This window comes from Meleagris gallopavo, chromosome 2 (genome assembly GCF_905368555.1).
Source record: "Meleagris gallopavo chromosome 2, MGAL_WU_HG_1.1, whole genome shotgun sequence".
NCBI lineage: Eukaryota > Metazoa > Chordata > Aves > Galliformes > Phasianidae > Meleagris > Meleagris gallopavo.
Genome location: NC_139405.1, coordinates 108,531,014 through 108,556,266, shown reverse-complemented (window position 1 = coordinate 108,556,266; position 25,253 = coordinate 108,531,014). Strand labels below are relative to the sequence as shown.

The following is a 25,253-nucleotide window of genomic DNA, read 5'->3' as shown; positions in this document are numbered from 1 at the left end:
TTGGCTGCGTATGCCATGCCTGTAGGCAGAGCCCGGATGTGCAGCAACATCTCTACTGGGCGCACAGTGCCTCCACGCTGCCTGCTGAGGTCTGGAGTGCTGTGAGCCCTTTATCTCTACCTAAGCAGGAATTCAGCCTGCTGCCTGCACACCCACCAGTTTGCCAGGGATGGATCTTAGGCCTCCGTTAGCATCAGCCTATGTTCTGACTCTGAAAACATACTATCATTCAGATCACTGTTACCCATATAAAAGGAGCAGAATACAACTGGCAACCACCAAAGATGCTAAGGGGATTTTCGGAATGCCTTGGAACGAAGCCTTTGGCCTTAAACTGCTACCACTCTCTTTATGTGCCTCAGTCTACTGATGGCTAAAAATCAGGCCAACAAAACAATACTATTTTAAAAGACCCTGTAAAATCATTCCGTAGAGAAGCACTGCAAGGTTTTGTATGCTAAATGCATGTCAATGTGATACAGTGGCAAGAAAAAAATGCACTCCTTAATACAAAGAGCGGTGCTCCCACCTGGCCTGTGAGCACTCCTAAATGATCAGCCAGCCTATGTTGAACAGGTAAGCACTTCATTTGAAAGGGAAATAGGTTTTGTCTCCTAGCTGGTATTCTAACAAACAGAAACATTAATGAATGAACATTAACAAAGCCCCACCGCACTCAGCAAAACAAAGCATGGCTTTATAGCGGGGTGATGCACGGCCGCCAGCACACTCCAGTCCCAGAGCTTTCAAGAAATGATTTACATATTACAGGATTGAGAACAAAATATGTTTTTAAGGTCACACGTTTCAGTGACGCGCGTGCCTCCCCCAGATAGATGGAAGTGACTTCACAGAGATCCTCCCTCTGCTAGGAAATCCTTTAATGCACTTTTTATCGCCTACCTTTATGCCCTCAGTCGCTTAAACTATCCGCTTTTAGAAACTGACGACTAATTGCAGTGCTCTGTTACTAAATTCCCTCGCCAAGCAGGCATCTGGCACTAATGCCTCCGTGCGTCCAAACTGTGCATGCTTTGTTATTCACACATGTGAGTGCAGCCGACAAAAAAAGGAGGGGATGGACATATGTTGAAACACAAGGCAAAAAGCAGAAGTCAGTTGGAAAGGGGACTCGGCAGCCTGTGTGTGCTGCGTGTTTTTCAGTCGGGTCCCAGTGTGATTAAAGCACTGGGGAACAACAAAATGAAGGTGATCGGAACAGGTTGCCCAAGGAGGCTGTGGATGCCCCATCCCTGCAGGCATTCAAGGCCAGGCTGGATGTGGCTCTGGGCAGCCTGGGCTGCTGGTTGGCGACCTGCACACAGCAGGGGGTTGGGACTGGATGAGCGCTGTGGGCCTTTGCAACCCAGGCCGTTCTGGGATTCTATGATCCTATGATTCTATGATCATGAAGGACAGGAATTCTGTCTCTGCACTGCGGCTCAGCCTTGTAAAAGTGAGCTCCTGCCTCTAAACCACAGACAAACAACTTCTGCATGCATATAAAGAGCTCTGGTTACTTATTCTTAAGAATCCAGAAAGGTATTTAAGAGAAATTATGCAAACAAAAACGTGAAGTCAGGGCTCCTGTCAGGCAAGCAGCACTAACATGGGTATGAATCCAGTTACTGCACTGAGCCATGGGAAGCAGGGAAAAATCGTGGGAGAGAAGGTGAAGCAGTAAGCTGATGATTCAGCCCTCACAATCAAACTGAGAGATACAGAGATCAAAGAGCAAGCTGTTTAGAAAGATGTAAATCTGAAGGCAGGAACAGGTGTGGATTAGTTTCTTGCCACCGAAAAATGATTTCTTTCTTACTTTATTTTTCCTGTTCTACTTCAAGTCTTGTACCTACCGATATCTGCCTCAGTCAGTAGCTTTCTCACTTCTCTTTGCAACTACTGCTTTCTTTCCTGCTATTTTAAGGAGAGTTATAAAAATCTATCAGTAATGATAACTCTTTCTCCTTTCCTCTCTCTCTCCCCCTCTCTGTTCTGAGTCTGGGAGACAAGTCTGGACCAATTTCTCCATCCCGCCTCTGGCAGCAGAATGCAGCATTTCAGATCCTCCACCGAGTCCCGGCTGCTTCAAAGGCAAAGCCCTACTTTCTTCCGTTAAGATCATAAGAAATATAGGGGGAGGGGGTCAGCTCTGTTTGGACATAATTACACTTCATCAAAAGAAGCTTTCTTCATCTTCCATGCGTGAAAAGTCTGCAAGCAGTTAAGTCTGTCTTTTTTCTTCTTCTTTTTTTTTTTTTTTTTTTTTTTTTTAAATATAAAAATTGCTATTTGGGAAACTAGCCAAAACTCAGAAAGCCAATATACTAAAACAGTGCACACCCTTTGTTTTGCTTTGAAGTCTCTTAAATAAATATGTTGAGGGCTTGAAAAGTACACTATCGCTTTTCCATAGATTCTACCCAGACTGATCAGAGAAAAACTCTATTCCAGATCTACTAGATATGAAGATAGGTTGAACTACTGGTGCCCAAATTCAGAGGCTTTGTGTTTGTATGTGTCCACATCTACACCTACCGAGTTCTCAGACCCTTCAGTTCATTTCCTACGGACTAATAAAAAAGCATATATCATACATTTCAAATGAAATCCGCAGACCTGAGGTTGTACATTGCATCTCGGCTCTTTTCAGCACTGCTGAACTCTTACTGTAAGGCACTGCCAGCGACCGAGCCAGGGAACCTTCAGACCTCATCCATCAGCACAGTAACAAAGCAGGCTGGTTTTTCCAAAGGAAGCAAGACAAATGGAAGAGGAAGGCAGCACCGCATCCCAAAGGGCAGCGAAGGCCATATTTATGCTGAACTGCTTCTGCAGTAGTTATTCTGTTTTCAAGTTACCCTTTATTACCAATAATTTTCAAGATGTAAAATGATAAAGAGAGCTGTTGGCCAAGTCACTGATACAAAAAATAGCCGCTGTAAGCCACACTGATGGAATCACTTTCACAAAACAGCGGCAATTGTAAAAGCATGCCAGCTGACTGGAACTATCTCGGCCTCTGTCATACGTTTGGTTAGTATTTTTGAGGGAGAAATAGCCCTAAGATGTGCAGCTGCTGTTAAAGTGTGTGACTGCACATTAGCTTTATTACTGATTCTCCACACACATAGCTCTGCCTTTATTTCTTCCTTTCCCTCCACGCAGGGCCAGTTTAAAACACAAATAATTACTGCAAGTACGTAATGCATAAACACTGAGGCTGAATCGATGGCTGATTGATACAACAGATCCCTCTGAGCATTCCTGCACTGGAAACTGAAGTGCCAGCTTCCCTCAAGTGGTCATTTCAATCACTACCTCAAATTTTAGGGCAGCTACAGGAATCTTACGTTATTTTCAAGCTCTCGGTGGTAACAAAAGCTTTCTATGTGTGCTTCCCAGGTTACAGGATGCTCCTGAACAGCTGGAAGACAGTGACAGCACTCTAAATCTCCCAAAAAATTAGAGGTCGCCCTCCCTGACATTTAAAGTAAAGGTTGAATTTCATTCCATCCAAAGCTTACCATCAATTCATAAAAGTCAGGCAGGTTACTAACAACAACAGCGAGGTTTCTGTCTGCAGGTCATACACAAAGGGCAGGGAAGCACCAGAAGGCTTTCTACCAATAGCTGTGAGCTTTTAAAGACCATAACCTAAAACACATGTGATATGCAACGCTCCTTTAATTCTAGCTCTCCTGCAACAACTCCAGCAGAAGCGCTACTGCTGAAAGGAATCCTTCATCTCTTGTTACTGCGGCCTGAGATGCACTGTCTGACTGTAAGAAAACCATCACGAATATCCTCGTTTCCTTCCGCCTCTGCTGCGTGATTAAAATGGGGAACCAAGGTATTCTGTGAATCATTTTTCAAAACCAGCGTTCCAAAAATGAACAAAGACGTGGCAGGAAAGCTTTGCAAGAGAGAACACCTCGCTGGGCTGGCAAGTTTGCAAATAAAACAGGCATCTGTGAAAGGCAGACAGCGATTTATCGACACACAAATCTGTGTTTCCTTGTGAAACGAGGCTGATGTCCAGGCCTTCCCTTCAACCCGTGCTGCGCCCACACACAAAGCAGCCACTTACCTCTGCCACTTCTGCCCACAAATCGCAGGTCATTGAATCTGGCCACCTGGTTCTTCATCACAGCAGAAGCGTTTCGCAGCTCTGCAGAGTAGTTCTCGTCGTTCCCAGCCATCACGGTGACCACGGTCCCATCGGGCACTTCTCCTAAGGCCACCACCTGTGAGAAGGGGACAAGAAAGCACGGCTGGTGACACAGTGCTCTGCATTTCCTTGCAGTGCATACCCACACAGCACTGAGTCCCCACACCAATTCCGAGGTGGGGGAACAGCAGCTGTGGCTTTTCCTATTATTCATTCAGTCCATCTCCTGACAGAAGTGTTACATTTTATCATAAGGCTTACTTACAAACGTCTTTCCCATAGACAATCAACTAATAATTGATGGTTGCACTGTGATATTCATTAAGTAAAAAGGAGTTCTGAGTATATATCACAGAATCCCAGAATGGCCTGGGTTGCAAAGGCCCATCCAGTCCCAACCTCCTGCTGTGTGCAGGTCGCCAACCAGCAGCCCAGGCTGCCCAGAGCCACATCCAGCCTGGTGTATATATGGAGAACGTTACATGGCCCAGCGTGCTGTGAAGCATTCCTTCACAACAATAAAAATTGATGACAAAATCTGAAAGTATTTACAACAGGCTGCATTGCCGAAAAAGAGAGCTCATCTCATTTAAGAGAAAGTATAAAGCAAAGCTGAAACGCCATATAAAATGGGTTATGCTGATGCCTTGCTGCTGGTAACAGCAACTCAAACTCTAACGGAATTCTGCCACCAACTGCTGCATCTGCATGGAAGGGCTGCAGCCTGAAGGGACCCAGGAGCAGGAGATGCTCTGGGCAGTGCAGTGAGCAGCCCCCAGCCCGCCTGGCTCTGGCAGCAGCCGGCTCCACAGGCTGCAAAGGGAGCTGTCAGATCACAGCTAATCAGCTGCTGAACTCACACCCCTGGTGAATGGATACTGGCTCAAAGCCTAACACAGGGAGCTGCCTGCAACGTGCTCCCATCTCAGCTTATGACAGAGCACCATGTCTCCAGGCAGCCTCGGTACGCACGTCAACACCCCGGGTACTTGCAACCTATGCTTTCTACACGGTGAGAAACAAACCAACAAACAAACAAGAATCCCTTGAGCTCCAGAAATGTAAAAAAAAAAAAAAAAAAGGTACACGAGTCCAGTGGGGCCGTGGAAGAGGTAGCACAACAACTGCAGCCCCTCTGCAGCCTCACTCCCTCCTGTTCCCTCCTGCTGCCCGGCAGCGCAGCACCCCTCACCAGGCACCGGGCAGGGCTGACATCCTCCAAAAATGGCCTCTGCTCACACACACCCCATTACTTCTGACAGGTTTCCTTCCCAGCCTTTCCTCCTGTCAGTGCTGTTTGGCACTGCACGTTTTGCCAGGGCATCCCTGTGTGTCCCACCTGCAATAAGTGCATCCCTCGCACTGCAGCTGATGCAATGTCTGTGCTCAGCTCACTGTGAGAGACGAGCTGAGATCAGGGCTGAAAAGACAAAGCTTCGGCTGACAAAAGAAACTCCAATCATACCAAAAGCTCCTCACTACGCTGCTGAGTAAAACGTTTGTCACTGTTACACTTTCAGACCTTATTGCCAAGAAGCACCAGAAGGTTACTGTGACAGCACTGCCCAGAACAAAGCTCTGCACGGCATGTTTGAAACCCAGAGAAATACAGACCACTTGGAGAATTTTAAAGTGTAACCTTCTGCATGGAAAGACTGCATAAACTTTGATTGGAAATGTTATGCCACGCATCCATCAGAAATTACTTAAGTATTTGTAGAAAAGGACTGTAAGTGCACAGCGAAGTGAATAAGAGCAAAGCAAAAGCATAAAGATTAACACAGGCACAGTGCAGGTTTGCTACCTATTCTTCAAACACAAATATCTTCTCCATTTCCATTCCATTTCCTTCCTTTCCACATGAAACTACCTACACATTTGGACGATTAAAACTACATTTTTCTATCTTTAACCAAAGCCCCAAAAGGTATGAAAGCTCAACGGAGGGCACAGAATAAAACCAAACCAGCTCTTACAGGTTGAAGACAGCCATGCATCTCTTTGCACAACATGATTCCCATCTGGTTAGGAGACCCATTTGCCTGGTTTCAGTCTGGTGAGATTGGAAATGGCCACACTATGTCTCCTATGCTGGAAGTGAGAGAAACGCTGCACAGGAGCAGGCACTGCAACCTTCTGCATAGCAAAAACTTGTTCTGAACGAAGCTGCAGTACCTGTTGCACAGATGCTGATATCTACTGCTCCAAGAACTCTTCTTGCAAAGCAGTGAATTCAAAGAGCCTCTGAATCTCAGCTCTCCAGGACTTGAAAATATCTTTTCTGGAGATATTGCCAACAGAGCATCTGATACTATTAAAAATATTATAATGTTCTATAACTTAAACCAGAAAAACTGATTTGCACGACTTCTTTTTTTTATTATTATTATTTGTTTAAAAATATACATCTGGGCTGGCAGTTTATACAGCAGGTTGCAGCTTGAAGCTATTTAAAACAGCTGAGTTATAAACTCTGAAAACTGGGGTTTGGAATGGAAATGCTGACAGCCCCTGAACTACTGCTGTGCTACTGGGAGAGGTCTCACACCTCACGGCTGCTCTTCTACCTTCCTTCTGCCCACTGCAGTGCTCTGCTGTTATCAGTGTCGGCCGGGACCACAGCCAGCAGCCACCCCAACACCCAGCAGGGCACTGCATCCTTACAGCCACCCCAACACCCAACAGGGCACTGCATCCTTACAGCCACCCCAACACCCAACAGGGCACTGCATCCTTACAGCCACCCCAACGCCCAACAGGGCACTGCATCCTTACAGCCACCCCAACACCCAGCAGGGCACTGCATCCTTACAGCCACCCCAACACCCAGCAGGGCACTGCATCCTTACAGCCACCCCAACACCCAGCAGGGCACTGCATCCTTACAGCCACCCCAACGCCCAGCAGGGCACTGCATCCTTACAGCCACCCCAACGCCCAGCAGGGTTGGTCCTCATGGCCTTCAGAAAGAACTCCCAGAATCAAAAGAGAGCCAAATCTCGATGGCTGCAGCCAACAAAAGGCTATTCCACATCACAAAGGAAATAGGATTGGGTGCACGGTGCACAATGCTCATTTCTCTGCTGCCTGGGCACTGCAGAGTGGTCAGAGCAGTATCAACAGACACAGTTTGCACGGCCAACCTTACCAACTGGTCTGCGAGTCCCATGCAGACTCCCTCCCCGTAGTGTGTAAATATTAATACTTAAAATTCAAATGTGACACTTAGCCAACATTATTTCACAAAATTATAATCAAACCCAGCGCTGTTTATTACACACTTCCTTCCCTGCGTGTGATTTATATCTAACTTCTTTCTTTTTTAAATTAAAACAGTGCTATATCCAGAGTACTTTTTAACTGGAGAGCTCTGCGAGAGAATTATGACACACTTAACGCACCACTCAAAACATTATCATCAACATATTATTTATTGCCAATAAAACTTCAAAAACTGTTGTCTGAGAGCCATTTTACTTTCAAGTTTCTGCCTAGCTGAGATTCCTATAGCCCAAATCTGTCTTTTTTTCAGTTTTTTAGAGATAATTCCCATTCTGCTGTATCACATCAAGTGTTTCTTTGCAGCTTCTTTGGTCTGAAAGCATCGGGCAGCTGCAGGAAAGCTGCACTGACAAATGAGATACAATTTTAAAACCTGTCCGATGGGTTCCAACCATCATTTTGCTATGCAGAAAGTCTTAGTACCTGTTGTTGTGTGATAATTTTGCTTCGCGCTCATACCTTCTGCCTTGATTGCACACAGCGTGGCCCTCTCAGCCTCCAGAGGGAAATAAGGGCATCCAAACACGGCATATTTTAAGAAGAGCATCTTGCATGCTGTGTGCGAAAGCTCAGAGCTGAAGGGACAACTCAGCACATCAACAAACCTACCGCATCCTCCTGCCTGCCTGCAGCCCCACACACAAGCCAAATATCAGAATATACGAGCACAAACACTTCGGGATGTGCTCTCACTCTTTGTAAACTATTTTATCACACGTACTGGAATAACATCCTAAGTACTATTTAGCTGAGCTCTCTGCCTTCTTGCTGTGAGCTGGGACTGCCCGCTCTGGGTGGCTGCAAGGCAGGGACACACTCAGGCTTTTCAAACGGAAGCAGAAATACAGAGGCAATAACACGAAGCCCTCATGTTGCTTCTATAGGAAGTAACTACAACACCGAGCTCATCTACAAGTGAACTAATCACAACAGCGATCCTGGGAGACTCCTCCTCACCCCAGGAATCAGAGCCGAGCTCTGACCTGAGTTTCATGCACCGGAGGACCTCATAGCCTGGTTACACCCCATAACCCAGTGGCAGAAGACACCTCGCTTTCTGCTATCTCCACCCAAGCACAGGGCAGGCCCCACGCAGGGTAACTGCAGCCCCAGATCCATCAGGTCTCTCCCCTCTGCCTGCATCTCTGCTCCCTCCGAGAGCAAAGTGCCACCAGCACATCGCCTTTGTGGCCAGACACACCAAAATCAGCTCTTTTAGCCATTTTTATCCATTTTTACTCTGACAAAACAAAGACATGCAGGAAACGCAACCCAAGGGGACGTTCTGGCAGCACTGGGACATAGGGCTGCTCCCAGCTCTGCCCGTGAGCCACTGCAGGCAGGTGCTGCCGGCCTTCCCCAGCCGAAGAGGTGGTTGGGGGGCTCTGTGCAGCCGTGCGACGCTGCAGGGAGGACACAGCGCACACACGGTGCTGCTATTGCAGTTTTTAAGTAATGTTTTCCTCTCATCAGCACGCCGCGGGGATGAAGACAGAAAATGAGAAGCGGCGCTTGCGGTGTGGATCTGTGCCCCCCCCACCTCCCTGCAGAGGCTTCCTCACCCCCAGGTCAGGAGAAGTGAGTGGGACCCCCACCAGTACCGCAACCCCTGCAGCAAACCCCTGCGTGCCCCCTCCAACTCCAGGAGCCAGGACACGAGGCTGGGATTCTGGGGTTGCCCGTAAGGGAAGGTTTGGAGGGGGCACCCATTCTGCACCCCTGCACTGAGCAATTGGGGATGGGTGAATCTCGTTATAAGAAAACTTTTTTTTAAAAGAAAAGCTGCTCAGAGGCTCAGTGGGGTGCTGTGGGGGTGGCACAGGGATGGGGGGAGCCCAGGGGGGGCTATGCATTACGGGAGTGGAAATAACAAGATTGATCCTGGAGGCTGGGAGGGTTTGGGGGCACAGCACACACCGCGGCATGGTGGGGTGGGGGGGCACAGAATGCTCTGCAGGATGGGAGGGCACAAGAGGGTCTGCGGATGTTCTGTGGGACAGAGGAGGGACAGGGGGCACTGCAAGGCAGAGAGGGTGCAGGAAGTACAGTGGGATGCGGGGGCATGGCAGACAGAAGGACGGGGGTATGCGAGGCACCGCCAGACTGGGGGGGGGCACAGGAGGTACTGGAGCACAGAGGGGGGGCACAGAAGACCCTCCGGAGCCTTGGGACACACACACAGAGCAGAGGGAGTGGAGGGAAAACGCAGAAATCAGTGCAGGATGGGGGGCACAGGAGGCAATGTAGCACCGGGTGGGGTGGGGGGGCACAGGAGGCACTATAGGGGGCACAGAAGTCGCTGTAGGATGGAAGGGCAAAAGACTCAAGGCAGGATGAGGCACACGCACAGGAGCTATTGCAGGATGGGGGGGTACAGAAGTCAGCATAGGACAGAGAGGACGCAGAACTCATTGCAGGATAAGGGGATACACGCTGCAGGATTGAGGGGAGAGTGGGGGGGCATAGAAGTCAACGAAAGACCGGGGTGCACAGGAAGCTTTGTAGGATGGGGGGGCACAGAAGTCAGTGCAGGATGAGGCACTGCAGCAGAAGTCCGTGCAAAACGAGAGAGGGGGCACAGAAGTTCTGCGCCACGGGGAGAGGGGTGGGGGGGAAAACACAGGAGTCGTTGCGGGGGGGGCACGGAAGGCACTGTAGGACGGGGCTACACAGAAGTCAGCGCAAGATGCGTGGGCACAGAGCTCAGTAAAGCACGGGGAGAGGGGGGCACAAAAGGAACGGCGGGATGAGAGGGGCATAGAAATCAATGCGGCACCGGGGGTGCGGGATGCACTACGGGGAGGGAGGGGGGGGGGGCACGGGAGGAACCGCGGGATGAAGCGGGCACTGCAGCGCGGGGAGGGGGCACGGCACGGCACGGCGGGCACTGCGGGCCGGGGGGGGCGAACACCGCAACGCCTGCGGGGCGGAGGTGGGGTGGGTGAGTTGGGGGGGGGGGGGCCGAGCGGCCGCTGTCAGCGCGGGGGGAGAGCGCTCACCTTGAAGGCCACCGGGAGGGTCTTATTGCAGCGCCAGTGCGAGGGCAGCACGGAGCACAGGAAGTTGGGGCTGTCGGTGCGGACCAACTCGGCCGGGTGGTCGGCGATGATCTCCACCATGGTGCGGTTATCGTGCGGCCGCAGCCGGGGCACGGCGGCTTCTTGCTGCTGTTGCTGTTGCTGTTGCTGCTGCTGTTGGGCCACTACGACCGGGCTGACCTCGCTCATCTTGCCGGGCTGCAGGCTGCTGGAGGGGGGGCTGAACCTCCGGCTGGTGCTGGGATCTACGGGAATACGCATCACAACAGCCACAAGTTAGCGAATTGGGGGGCGGGGGGCGGGGGGGGGAGCGGCGGGGGGATCGCTGGAGGAGGCGTGTAGTGAGGGGTGGGGGTTGTGGGGGAAAAAAAAGAAGTATTAAAAACAAAATAGCGAAAAATGGGGCGAATGAAAAAGCGGAGGGTCTGTAATAAAAAAAAAAAAAGAGTGGCGGGAGGGGGGACAAAAAAAATCTGGCGGAAAAAAAAAAAACACCAGGAAAAAAAACACCAAAAACACCACCAAAAAAAAAAAAAAAAAGTCCCAAATCTCAGTCTGTTGCCGTTCGTTTGCTCAAAGCGCGGGGCTGCGCTGCCCTCAGCAACGCCCGCCGCAGCGGCACCGTCCCGCCGTGCGTCCGCGCCCGGCTCCGCTTCTCCTCCTGCCGTCCGTCCGTCCGTCCGTCCTTCCCCCCTTCCAGCCGCCGCTTCTTCCCTCAGCGCCGCACGACTTTCTCTCCTTTTTTTCTTCCTCTCCTTCCCCGTCCGCTTTTCGGGCTTTAAGAGGGGTCGAAGGCAGCCGGCTGTGCTCGCCGCTTCAAGAGGAGCGTCGCTCGCAAAGAGCGAAGGGGAAACGTCCCGATTTCCTCCGAAGAAGTCTTCCTCCTCCGGCCAAACAAACGGCAAAGCAAAAAAAGAGCGAAGCCGAAGCGCCGTGCCGGGGCTGCGGTGCGAGGAGCGGTGCGGGGCTGAGCGCCGGGCGCGGCCCGTGCGGAGGATCGGGGCTCAGGGCGAGTCCGGCAGCCGGCTTCCCAACGAGCGGAGAGCGGGCAGCATCGTCAGGAGAGGGGAAAAAAGAGGGGAAAAGGCACCCCAGAGCAGCCCTCTGCGGGCTGATTCCGAAACTGTGCCCGAGTAAATGGTGGGGAAAGGCAGCTTCGGTGCGGTCCGGTCCTTTTAATTGAGTCGCTGCTGGATCCGAGTCCGGGGAGCTGAACCGGGTAACTGAAATCGCTCTTTTTGTTTGGTTCTTTTTGGGTGTTTTTCTTTCTTTTTTTTTTTTTTTTTCTTTCCGCCCTCGATGAACAACAGCAGCAAAAAAAAAATATAGATAAAAAAATCACTAAAGTGTTGCTTTGTCGGAGTTAGTTTAGGCTCTCAGAAAATTGCGTTGTTAAAGAATGAAAAATAATAAAAAGGCAAAAACAACAACAAAACTTCTTTCGGGTGCCGAGAAGTTGAGGTCGGGAAGATGAAGGAGCCGAGAAGGGATAAAAAAAAAAAAAAAAAAACCCAAAAAACAACACACACACACACGAAAAAAATAGAGAAGAAAAAAAAAAAAAAACGCCGCAGTTTTTTTGTCCTGAATGTGGTTTTTGGAGGCTGGGACTTCTAATGATTAGGGGTTTGTGGTTTATATATACAGGGCTCTCCGGCTGGGGCCATCATTATGCTGATGAGAGTCAGCAGCACGTGGTGCTGCGCTCCTCTGCCTTCTGCAGCCTTCAAAATAAATACAACAATGTGCATTCTCCCCCCCCCCCCCCCCCTCCCCACAGCCCCCCAAGGAGGAGAGCCCTCGCCTGGTGCCGCCCGCAGCCGCGGGGAGGGGGCCGGGCCGGGGGGGGGAGGGGGGGGTCTGGGTTGGCGATGCGATGCGTTGCGCTCCGGGTTTTTTCCATTAACACTTTTGGGTTTGTTTGTTTGGTTGATTTTTTTTTTTTAATATATATTTTTTAAGAAATAGAAAAGTCTTGTTTGCAAAAATATATCTATAGCGCGAGGAGCGAGCTGATGCCCAAGGGTTTGTGCTGAGACTCCGCTAGTCTAAAAAGCCTAAAACATTTCCTTGAATGAATGAGAGTTATAACCCCCCCCCAAGACTGCTAAGGTAAAGGCAGGCGGGTTTGTTTTCTCCCTTAAAAAAAAAAAAAAGGAAGAAAAAAAAAAAAGGAAGAAAAGGGCAGATCTTATTAAAAACAATTTACATACCCAATGGTAACAAAGTGTCGCCGCCCCCCCGAGCAGACAGCGGCCTATCACAGCCCGCCCGCTAATTTCTAAGGCTCCCCCCGCCCTGCCGCCCCCCCCTCCCCTCCCACTGCCGCCTGCGTGCAGCCCGGCCCGGCGGCGGCTCGTCCGGCCGTGGGGGTGTCGGGGTGTCGGGGGGGTTTTGGGCCGCGCACCCTTTTCGCACAGCTGTTACGAAGCTCGGCTCCGCCGCCAAGCACCGGCCGGCCCCGCTCCGTCCGGACCCCGCGCAGAGCACGGCAGCCCCACGGGGAAGAACGCGGGGGGGCGGAGGAGCCGCCCCGGGTCCCCCTTCTCCCCCCCAGGTCCTCCTTCGCCCCCCCCGGGGTCCCGGCTCGGAGCGCGGTGGATGGGCAGAGCGGGGCGGTGCGCGGCGCGGAGATGTGCGGCTCGGGCGCAGGGGAGAGCTCTCGCTCCGCGCAGCGCAGCGCCGAGGCGGGCTCCGTTCCTTCGAACCTTCCTTCTCCTTTCCCACGGCCGCCGTGGGGAGCGGCAGCCCCAGACCCTGCGAGCTGCCGGCTCTCCCTCTCTCCTTTCTCCTTTTATTTTTATCGCTTTTTTAATAGTCGTTCTCGTGTCGGTGGATGCGGAAGGTTCCCACCCGGCGGGTGTCCCCACCGGAGCTCGCCCTGCGCTCCTGAACGACGAGCCCTACTCCGCACACGGGCGCTCGGAAGCTCTGCTTTACCGCAGTTGCAGTAAGAAAATAGATTTGGGTAGGACGCTCATGGCCGCGTTTCTCCCCCCTTTGGCCGAAGGGGAAATGCATTCCACTGCGAAGGTGCTCGGAGGAAGGCGAGACGCTCCCTTAAAGCCAGCTGCTACGTGTGCCCGGCGGCCGTGATTTATTTCATTTCCAACCAGAAGATACGTTTGCAGTTTTAATTACTTATATACTAAAAAGTTTTACTGTTAACTCTCTTCCTGCTAAAGTAAAATAAAAACTTAATTAGAATCAACCAAAATAAGTTATAGGAAGCTACCGGGGTAAGGTTTATATTTCTGTATTTCTACAAGCACTGGAACAGGTTGCCCAAGGAGGCTGTGATGCCCCATCCCTGGAGGCATTCAAGGCCAGGCTGGATGTGGCTCTGGGCAGCCTGGGCTGCTGGTTGGCGACCTGCACACAGCAGGGGGTTGGAACTGGATGAGCGCTGTGGTCTTTTGCAACCCAGGCCATTCTATGATTCTAAGGTCACTTAAAATAGTCCGTGGTTATTTATAATGCCGAAATAAAACTTTCCGCCGAACGCCCTGACGAAGGCTCAGGTTATCTGGCACAGCTGATTTTCAGTCTCCGAGCAAAAATCCCTCTCTGCTCAACATTTACACAGTGAGTGGGAACTGAGCGCAGCCTGGAACAGCTCACAGCGTTAGGAGTTTTATTTCAACAGTTATGGACAAATTAATAAAAGCACCGGGAAGGTTTATGGAGCTGCGTGGAAGCTGGATGGGATGTTTTAGTGCAAGCGATTGCTATTATGATATATAGGATCTGGAACTCGGGTTTGGCTGAAGCGGAGAGCAACCCCGCTGCTCGGCTCTGCTCGGCTTTCACTGCACAACTTCTCGGAATTGCAGCCCCGGTTGCAAAACGGGTCATATTTTAAGATGTTAAGAGAATGGTAGGAGGTTGGTGAAAAAAGAAATGTGCTTGCGTTGCAGATTGGGTCTTAACAAACACCTTCAGCTTCACGTTATAAAAGCAGATTTTCGCCCGCACGGCTGCGTTCGCTGCAGTTGTGATCGTGTTTTGGTTTCCTCACTTCACACAGAATCACAGAATGGCCAGGGTTGGAAGGGACCTCAAGGATCATGAACCTCCAACCCCCACTTGTAACCACGTTGTGGATACGGCCGTAATTACGTTGCTTTTTGCCAGCAAGGTGATGTTTCAAACAGCACGGGGTTTGTTTAGGGTTGCAGTTATAAAAGGCAGGCCTAGCACGCTCGTGTTGAAAAATAATTGTCACATTTGAAAGGTTCCAACCTGGACAACGTTCCCTAAATAAACAGCTGTGCTGCCAGGCCGTGGGGCTGCAATGGGCTATAAATACGCCGAACGCAGAATGTATTTTGAGCTATAGAAGTAAATAGGATTTGTGAAAAAAGGAGAAAGCGGATGGGTTCACTGGGTTTGTTATTGCATCGGGTATTTTTAGTCGGAGCGACTCCAGCAGTGTCAGCAATTATTACTGGAGCTAAGGACGTGCCAGTGCTCTCCTTCCAAAATCTGCCTTCCCAAAGGTTGAAATTCACTCGTGAAAATGTGCATCGGGTCAATACACGCCGACTTTGGTGAGCTTTGTGCCACCGGAGCTCAGCTCAAGCGCCGTTCATTCCAGCAGGGCAGGAGGAGCTCCGGTGGCTGCTGGCAGCGTGCTGCTTTCACTGGGGCTGCAGGTGGACTCTGTGCCCCACTGTGCTGTGCTTGTTTAGAATTCTGGGTATGGTAAATACTGAGCCCACACTATCGGGTTGTGGTGATGAGCTCTGCAACAACCATGTCCATACCCAGGCATGGGACAACTCTGGACTGTTTAACTATTGTGTCCCTGTCCCATTGATTTATGGCTTAAATAAGGGATGACTTGAGTACTTAAATCACAGAATCATAGAATGGCTTGGGCTGGAAGGGACCTCAAGAATCACAAAGCTCCAACCCCCTGCCACATGCAGGGCCACCAACCTCCATATTTCAGAGCAGCCCAGGCTGCCCAGGGCCCCATCCAACCTGGCCTTGAACACCTCCAGGGATGGACGGGGATCCACAGCCTCTCTGGGCAGCTGTTCCAGCACCTCACCACTCTCTCTGTAAACAACTTCCCCCTGAAATTAGTCGAAAGCATTTCATATTTCAGCACCACACATTGGTTTTTAGCATTTATAGTCCCCAATACGAATATCAGCTGGAAACTGATTACATAAGGAAAATGCAGTGTCCAGAATATGACTTTTTCCTACAGAATTTCTGGTAGGAAGTGAGGAGCGGCAGCTAAGAACTGTGGTTCTGCCCCAAGTTTGATGCTCCACAGCAAGTTAGCTTCAGATGAAGCAGGGCACTTGCTATTACCTTACGCTCTAATATACAAAACTATGTGTAAAGCCCTCAGAAGTCCAAAAATGAGCAGAGCTCCGCTCCTGTGACGCATACCAGCAGTATGAAGAGGTCCAAAAGCTGGTAGGAAATGTGCCATGTCACTGCTGAAAAGTAGGTGGCTTTCTTACGGCACACAGCAAAACGCACACAGTACAGACAGCAAAGTAAGTAGTTACCAAAGGCTGCTTTTGTTTTTTTTTTCCCCTAATGATTTCTTTCTGCCCTTCTAAGAAGGACCGACTGCAAAGCCAAGTCTCCATCCTGCTGCAGGGCTCTGCTCTTCCCCTCCCTGCCTGCAGCCCAGAGGGGCACGAGACCACCAGTGAGTGTAGGAAAAGAACCCAGGGCCCTCTCCTCATCTTGAAGCAGCGTTTTAAAGAGAAAGTGTTTGCTGTGTTTGCTGGCAGTAAGAAGCTACACTACAATCAGAAAAACGTTCAGCCTGTCCTTTCCCAGTAAATGATATTCTTTTCTTGCTTGCAGCGTGCGATCTAAAAATGAGCAGCAGGAAGCTGTCAGGGTCCCAAAGCTGGGGACAGTCCTTTTTACCCTTTGTACAATTTCAGACCAAACAAGCACATTATTTCAAAGATATAAAGGCTAAAAACTAAACTTACTTTTTCTTCCTTTCCCCCCCTTCTTTCAGCATGAACGAGAGCAGCATGAGCCAAACACTTCACGGTTATTTTTTCTGTTGACCTCAATGAAAACCGGTTCCCTCGACTAACTGTGGGGAAAGTGGGTGGTAGAACTGTTTGTAATTAAAAAGAGTTTATACGTTTGGAACCTTACAGAGTCCCCACGTTCTGAATGCTGTGTTTAAGAGGCTAATGAAGCGCACTGTGGCCAGATACAACTCCAAAGAGCTCCGCAGAAGAGAATGTGAGATGTACGTCAGACTGGAGGGGCAGAGGTGGCTGCAACACTCCCAACCACAAGCATTCCAGATCCTTGCCTTACTCTCTTTGTGTCGCAATGGTCAGGATTCCCATTGTTAATCTATTCCCAATAGCATGAATGGCAGAAATAGTTTTTAGGCAGGCTCTTTGTTAAGAGCATGAACGTAGAAGCTGGAGCGGTACAGAAATGTAGCGCAAAAGTTGTTCTAAAAAAGGATGAAAACATACAATACTGGAAGTCTACAGGAGCGGAATGGAAGACCAACATGTGGGTAATGCTAAATGTAAAGTAAACACAATGTACAGAGTAAATCAACTATTCGTGGAACTACCGAGTTTTGTCTCTTTTTTGCTTTCTTTCCTGAAAATCCCCCCAAGAGAAGATCTGGGCATTGCCAGGGCACAACAAGGGATCGGGAACGTTACTGTATCGATGACAGAGTATATTCCTGAAAATGCTGAGCATGCTGGTGACGTGTGAGCACAAAATAGCTGCTCCCCAAAGTGCAACAGCCCAGAAACAAGCCCTAAGAGTAGACAACAAAGCATTAACCATCACAGGAATGAGCCTCTCTAGTATTAAATACAAAGATCTGGCAGAAGAAATACTATAGGTGAAGCTGCCAGCGGTATCTGCAGTTAAGCTCCTCTGCCACTTTCTAACATAAGACCTTGTTTTCACTTACACAACGTTGCCAAATTTTAACAGTTCGGGATGAGAGATTTTCAATCCTAAATCTGCCTCAAGCTCTTTTTTTTTTTTTTTCTTGTTTGGAAACTTCCAGCAGGAATGCTTGTGCCGCTTTCTAGAGTGATGTTAAGACAAAACACATTGTTTCTCTAACGTTTAAAAATTCTTATAGACTCATCTCCGTATCTTTTCCAGAGCAGGAATGGGAAACTTTACCAAGGAGGAGAAGAACAGGGAGGAAAAATCAGATAAGTTCCATTTGTTGCCCTTGACCAAAGGGATCCACCCAGACTTGGCTGAGTTATAAGCTTCTGAAAATTATTGAGGTTTTTCCTTGCGCGTGCGCAGTGGGAAAGAGCAGCTGGCAGCTGAGCTCTGCAAAGCCTCCACTGCGGCCCTGGGCTTCAGGCAGGACTGGATCTGCTATCAGTCTGACCAATATTCTCCCAGACACCAGGCTGCACGAGATGTTTTAGGGGAAAGGATAAGAAAGCCTGGAGTCAGCAGTGAGATATGGGATGTGTTCCTCCTTTAAGGTCTCATCCTAGTTAATAGTAGCTTGCAAAATACGATCTGAATGTTTGTCAGCAGTTCAGTTTTAAATGGTGTCTTTTAGAAGTCTGGCTTATGCTGTCGCTTTAGATGTCAGCTCCATGCAGAGTTTTTTGAACGGTCTGCTTCGAGGTGATAGAAAAAAAAAACAACACACAAATTCTGCACATTTCTTTTATAATGCACTCCAAAATTCAGTTAGGGTAAGTTTCAAGCTGTTTGTCTCAAATGCTGATCAGGCACTAAAAGGAACTCAGGTAATTAATTAGGATCTTAATCATTAACACTAGACATTGCCCCATCCCTGGAGGCATCCAAGGCCAGGCTGGATGTGGCTCTGGGCAGCCTGGGCTGCTGGTTGGCGACCTGCACACAGCAGGGGGTTGGAACTGGATGAGCACTGTGGGCCTTTGCAATAATGAAACCAATCAATCAAATATTAAATATTTTCCTAATATGAGCATAAGCAAAAAGATACAACGTGGAGGTATCCCGGAGGAGTGAGGTCCTGGCAGAGGGCAAGGCGACCAAATCCCTTTCTTACAAGCCCACAGCAGCTCCCGTTCCTACCCAGCTTCCCTCTGTAGTGGAGGAGATGCAGCAGCTCTTCCCATCCTTGGAAGGCTTTCAAACACGCTGTGCTTGGCACCCTGAGGTTAGCGTGATTTTGAGCAGATAAAAGTCTGTGACATGAAAAGGCAGATCCCACCCTTTGGTTATTATTATCATTATTTTTTCTTGGTAAGAAAGAAAGCGAAGCCTTATTCTGTCTGCAGTGCCATTTCACTCTATGGGAGCCTTCAAGGAACGAGGCTGCTGTGGGCTGCTCCTCGCACCCTTCACTGTCTGAGTGCTGAAGAATAATATGAAAAGTCTTTCAGCTCTTCCTTTCCACCTCGTTTTAAACAGCTGAAATCTATCTTCTTTTTAGGTGTGAGAAAACTACGTTCCACTGTTTCGGACAATTGGAGAACATGGACTGAGGGAATGAGAGGAAAACTCTGTTTACTAAACACCACACGTAGATTGCCACTGAGGGTTTTTCTAAGGAAATTTATGACCTGTGTGAAGTAAATAAACTCCCTTTTTGGTAAAGAATCTTCAAGCCAATCATTCATGCTTGCTTAGAGACGTTACTGTTCGTGGTGCTTTTATGTGGAAGCTTACAGTGAAGGCTGATGTTATGTCTGAAATAGACAGCTGGCATCTCTGACTGAAAAACAGGCATTTCTGATATATTTACTTATCGTGAGATTCTTAAGAGATTATGGCACACTCACTCCGATTCAAGACAGAAAGAAAAGACAACGGTAGGACAATTATAGTTCTCATAGCTAATATGTTATCTTCATGCAGACACTTGCACGCCTAGCTGCATTTACTGGCGACAGGCGGTGTTTTATACACCTGAAATAAACAGAGAGCTCTCAGTTTGTTCGAGATGTTCAGTGAGTCTGAGAGCTGTCTGGGCTGTGAGTCTGTTTGCTCTATCTTAGAGTAAATTGGAATGGGACAGACGCTTCCCTTCTCCTGGCTGCCCATCCTGTCCTCCCACCATCATGCTCCTTCTCTCCCTTTCCTTTCAATTTATCCTCTGGATCCACAAGAGAAATAGCTCTTCTAGGGAATCATGAAAACTAAGGGAGGAGAGTGAACTTCTGCAGCATTTCTATGCTGGATTTTTAGAAATATTATTGCGTTTCTCAGGTGTAAGCAATTAAATGACAGGCTGGATGTGGCTCTGGGCAGCCTGGGCTGCTGGTTGGCGACCTGCACACAGCAGGGGGTTGGGACTGGATGAGCGCTGTGGGCCTTTGCAACCCAGGCCGTTCTGGGATTCTATGATTCTATGAAATGGCTTTTAGTGGTACCCCTCTTGATCTACAGCGCTGTGAGAGGAGAACTGAGCTGCTCTTATCTACGAAGCCTGCCTAATGTAATATATGCACGCCATATATATGCTTGCTTTCTTTAGCCTATCATATATGAAATTATCAACACAATCTTTAGTAACCACTGTTCTATCCACAAAAGTGTTCTGAATTTACAAGTTAAGTGCCTTTCTGAGTGATGATCCCATGTCCTTAACTCACCCCACTGTATTTCAGCACATACACTACGCAGTGTCACTGGGGCTTTGCCCTCACCAGAGAAATGACCTGTTTTTGACAAGAAGTGTCAAAAATAGTTTTCCACCCTCAGATTCACTCAAGTAGCAGTAGAAGTGGTTGCCTCGCTGGTGTGGACAAGGTCGGGTGAGCTTTTTGCTTTCTGTAGCAAATCATGCCTGTCGGGGGCTGGAGGGAGGGCTCGCCTGCAGAATGCAAACAGGCTTTGCCTCAGAGTCGGAATCCCAGCATTTGTTGCAGTAGGTGCTGAGCTTGGTGCCTCTGTCCACACGGGGGGAGCTGCTGTTTTCAATGCTGCCCAAGATATGCGGAGAGCAGGCAGGCATTTCCACAGCAGCTGCCAAAAGCACATCATCTGGGTAGGTGCATGCCTACTGCTCTGAAGCATTGGCAGTACGAAGGCACAGTGACATAAAGCTATGATAGTGCAGTGTGTGCAGTGTCAGCACGGACTCAGACTTTCTATGTCGGCCTTTACGTGCAGAATGTTGGATGAGAGGCAATTTTTTTAACATACTTTGCTATTTATTGTCTACGTAAACATGGCATGCAAAGCCACAAGCCACTTGTCCCAACTGGATGTTGTTTTAGGATTATGCAGTGGAATTTAGAGACACATTGACGTGGATAGAACAGTTAGTGGAGGAAAGCACCAATGCTGTAAGGAAGAGATTGACATTCTCATGACATGAAGCTGATGACACAACTTGTGATGCTGAAGCAGACCTGTTGTGTGCCGTGTATTCTTCTGTGAAAAAGTTTAAGAAGCTAATTTGGCAATCCAGATCAGTCCAAGTTTCTCTGCTTCTCGTATGCTTTTATTAACTGACCAACTTCATGGCTGCATCGTGAAAAAAATGGATTGCCAGAGAATCCCAGACTGGCCTGGGTTGCAAAGGCCCACAGCGCTCATCCAGTCCCAACCCCCTGCTGTGTGCAGGTCGCCAACCAGCAGCCCAGGCTGCCCAGAGCCACATCCAGCCTGGCCTTGAATGCCTGCAGGGATGGGGCATCCACAGCCTCCTTGGGCAACCTGTTCCACTGCCTCACCACCCTCTGCATGAAAAACTTCCTCCTCACATCCAACCTAAACCTCCCCTGGCTCACTTTAAAACCATTCCCCTTGTCCTATCATCACCCACCCTCACAAACAGCTGTTCGCCCTCCTGTCTATACGTTCCCTTCAAATATTAGAAGTTTTCTTTTCCTTTAGTATGTTTTTGCAATTGGCAAAAGGAATCAGTAGCAGATGAGGAAGGAAGCTGAAGCAGAAGTATTTTTCCAACTGATCAAAGAAGATGCTATTTTGCATGGAACAACATTTAGCTGAGCTTTGCAATGAATGCCACAAACCAGTATTTTGACCAGAAATGAAACATTTTTCAGAAGGATTATTGTTTTATCTCTCTGTCTGTCTCTCTATCTATGCAAGATCTTACAAAGACGAAAGGAAGGCTAGCTTCCTCACTCACTCTCACTTGCAATCGCATCTGTAAAACTTTAAAAGTATGCAAAATCTTTCTCGACCGTGCTGGATGCCATTAGCATTAGCATATTACCACAGGAAAAGAATCTAAAATAGACTGTGAACTTTGTAAGAAATCATCCAAAAGCCTTCCATCCCTCAAAAACTTTAATCCCCAACTAGGACCTGACTTTCAGAAAGCTCTCTAAAATATATGAGCTGTTCAGTATGCTCACGGAGTTGATAACAGTCAGAGTTCTTTTTTTATAATGAGAAACTCCAGACCTATATTTGAGATGGGAAAAAGTAATTTTTGAAATGACTGCTCAGTCACCGAGCTTATACTTGGGGATCTTTCTATTTCTTTATGCATTTTGCATTGTGTCTTTGTAGTGGCACTGGGACATGTTTCCATCACACAGCGTCTCATGGCTTTCATAAAAAAGGTTGCACAAGTCATTCTTTGTCTTTGCTGATCCTGGATGCTAGGTGAGCCTACACGTAGGAATGAACTTGGAAACAGAACCAACTCTGAACAATTTAGATACGTGGCTCTGGGCAGCCTGGTCTGCTGGTTGGCGACCCTGCACATAGCAGGGGGTTGGAACCAGCTTTGTGGTCCTTGGCAACCCAGGCGATTCTGTGATTCATAAATACTTTGTAACATGGGGTTAAAGGATGCATCAAAAACAGGGAAAGAATTGCTCTGGATTCAGAAGTACTGGCACTCATTCACAATTCCAAGTAAAAATGCTTCAGCTGATCTCAGTGTAATATTAGTTCCTTGGAATGGATGACCACACACGTCCTTTGGCTGATCTGAGCACACTGCTTGCAGCTTAAAACCAACACCTGAGCTTGCTCTTAATTTTAGAAGTATATCTAATTCTTAGTCTAAGGGTATTTTAAAATGCTTCTCTATTTTCTGTCATGATTCTGCATTTCCTGTTATTGAGGTTGGCAGAGTGGAAACTGGAGAGAAGTAGGAGAGGAACAGAAGTGTATCCTATTTGATATCCCAGCTATGTAACTGACCAAAGCTGTCAAAGAGCACCTTTCAAAGAAAAGGAACACCGCCTAGAGAAAAGGTAAGAACATTCTCAGCAGTTCTTCTTGTCCAAAAGAAAGGCAGAAGCACCCAATGGTACCCTTACACTAAAAGGAAGCCCTACCACTTTGCTGTGTGATCACACATTATTTTACACTGGAAGTTCAGTTATAAACTCTAAAACGTAAGGGCCAGGTTCTGCTCTAAGATACACACGCACGATTCTGATGGACTCAAAGAGAGCTGTGTTCATATGTTTAGCGATGGAATTTGGCCCTAAATATTTAAACATTTATTCAGAGCAAAAAAGCTTCTCTGATACATTTCTATCTGATATCTTATGTACACAGATTACCACCGCTGGGCGCCCACATTAAAGGATATAATGTTTTGGGGAACCATAAACTCAGCATTCTACCTGCTCTGCGTGGTCAAATAACATTAATTTGTTTCAGGACATTGAGGAAATTAAATCCTTAGCAACCTGTGGCTGATGTTATTTATTCTGCAATCCAGGAGTAATTTGATGCATATTCCTGGCGCTATTCCTGTATCTCAGAAAATTATTGTTTTGAATGGACCCAGTTCTGGGAGCTTTCCTTATATTAATATGCAATCCAGGAAGAACTAACGTCCCCCTCTACTCACAATTTCTCTGCGCATTAAATCTCATGTGTTCTGGTTAATTCCCACTTATCATTCAAAGCCTTGTGACAGGAGTCTGTAATAAACCCAACACATCATTTGGAAATAGTTAACCTGAGGATCCCACTTGCTCTGCGTGCCAAAATTACACCAAATTTAGTTTTGTTAAGGATACAAAGGACTCAAAAACCTGCAAGTTTTCTGAAAGCAACATAATGTTCCAATTTGTATACCTAATATAAGTGAACATTATCTATACAAAATGACATTTCCCTTAGACAAATGGCAGCTGGAAGAGAGCTGCATTCCATGTTCAAGCACCTGAATTTAGTTGTTTACAATGTAAATGTTTACATTTAATTTAGCTGTTTAAGCTCCCATTATCCTCAACAGTAATCTAAGGCTCAATTCACTCTCTTAAAATTAATTATCCAGTGCCACTAGAGATGTTTTGAGTTTCCTAAGAGATGGCTACGGGTTGGCGCATGAGTCAGGACCGATGGGAGGTCCTTTGCTCTTTGGAAAGGCTGGTGGACACCAGACAGCACAGCCCAGAGCACTTCACACTGCTACCTAAAGTCAGTCCTAGTAAATGCAGTCAGGGGCTTGTAGAGAGCAAATCTCGTGACAAAACAGAGGTGTCTACTTCAGGATGGACTGAACTGGTCTCTCGCTTGCACTGGCCACTTTGACTGAGTTTCCATGGACTGTAATGGGAACCTAAATGCAGCCCAAGTGTAGACATCAAAGTTTTGGTGACTACACTTGAAACTGAAACCTACTCCTGAAAACACAGAATATATACTGCTATTAGGGTAATGGCTGTGCTTTGGGGTCAGTCAGGGTTAAGCTTGTTTGGTTGTGGCTTTGTGCAGTAAGGTGATTTCAGTTAAATGGTGGCAGGCAGGAGTAATAAGCAGGTGTGATTACATGGGTGAAGAAGCCCTCCTAACGTTTTGCTACACTGAGTTCCTTGTGATCCATCAGGAAAGCTGCTTTCTAACTAGTGGAGTCTCTGGAGACTTGTGTCAGCTCCTTCCCTTGCATGAGAGAACTGGAGCTCTGCCTTTACTGCTCCCATTTTTAAGTGGCTCTCACACTGCCATGATTTTCTGGGGCACAACCAGTTTCCTAAGAAAGACACTGCACTACGACTTCATTCCTGCTGCTGGAGCCCTCAGGCTGCAGCTCTCTGCTCATAGAGTCACCTTTGAGTACTTCCTTCTGAAGAGGCAGAGTGCAGGTCGTTTAAGCATTGCCAAAAGGCTGAGGGCACTGTAGGAAGTAGGTAGGAACAAAAGCTTGTTAGTAAATCATGGAATGCTGGGCCCTGCACCCAGGTCTTGCATCAGCGCTAAGAAGGTAAGTTATGAACGATCCAAGACCAAGGAATTCTTCACTGGTACAAATCACTATTTTGGTTTGCTCTGGTGGTTATCATGGCTGGGATCAAACTCTAAGCATTACTTCGGATAACATATACAATTATTAGCATAAGTTTCCTTGACTGTGTGTGGAAACTCCTAACCTCATTTGTGGAAGCCATGGTTTTACTTAATCTATACTCTCAATCAGGGCGGTTGATCAGATAGGCTCAAGGAGTCGGTGGCAGGGATCAGGACCCCCCAGCAGCTTTTCTTCAAGCCAATGCACTCAGATCACTCGGCACCAAAAGTCTGCTTTTATCCTGTTTCCCATTTCCTTAGCCTGCTGCTTACAGGAGTGTGGTGCTGGTGTTAACACGTGTGCAAAATGACTATTACAGATGGAAGCTCTTGGTCAAAGCCGGATTACACAACACAAACCTGTATCTTCAAAATCACGATGCTACCTAATTCTGTTTCTCCAGGTCTTTAATTTCCAGGCACTGGAGTTGCCTCAAATCCATTTTGGCACAGAGCACATCATTATTTTCATATAGTGCTTGTCTACTCTCCTGCTTTTACCCATGTGAGCCAGGAGTGAATAAGGGTTGGCAGCT

The 25,253-nt window shown here is 48.0% G+C and overlaps 1 protein-coding gene and 1 long non-coding RNA gene across 5 annotated transcripts in view; one reads left to right on the top strand and one right to left on the bottom strand.

The window, feature by feature from the left end:
* RUNX2 (RUNX family transcription factor 2) overlaps positions 1 to 10,767 on the bottom strand; it is a 153,599-nt gene extending 142,832 nt beyond the window's left edge. For all 4 annotated transcript variants that reach the window (XM_085218371.1, XM_085218370.1, XM_085218372.1 and 1 more), the window contains exons 1-2: positions 10,453 to 10,767; positions 4,091 to 4,247 (exon numbers count right to left, since the gene is read on the bottom strand). In XM_085218371.1, the coding sequence (XP_085074497.1) occupies positions 4,091 to 4,247; positions 10,453 to 10,752 (457 nt within the window). In that variant the 5' untranslated portion in view covers positions 10,753 to 10,767. The remainder of the gene's footprint in view (positions 1 to 4,090; positions 4,248 to 10,452) is intronic.
* Positions 8,562 to 18,979, top strand: LOC146545135 (uncharacterized). The gene is made up of 4 exons (XR_014881713.1): positions 8,562 to 8,792; positions 8,927 to 9,021; positions 10,484 to 10,766; positions 16,490 to 18,979. It is a non-coding gene; the product is annotated as an uncharacterized LOC146545135 (long non-coding RNA).
* Positions 18,980 to 25,253: the final 6,274 nt, after the last annotated feature.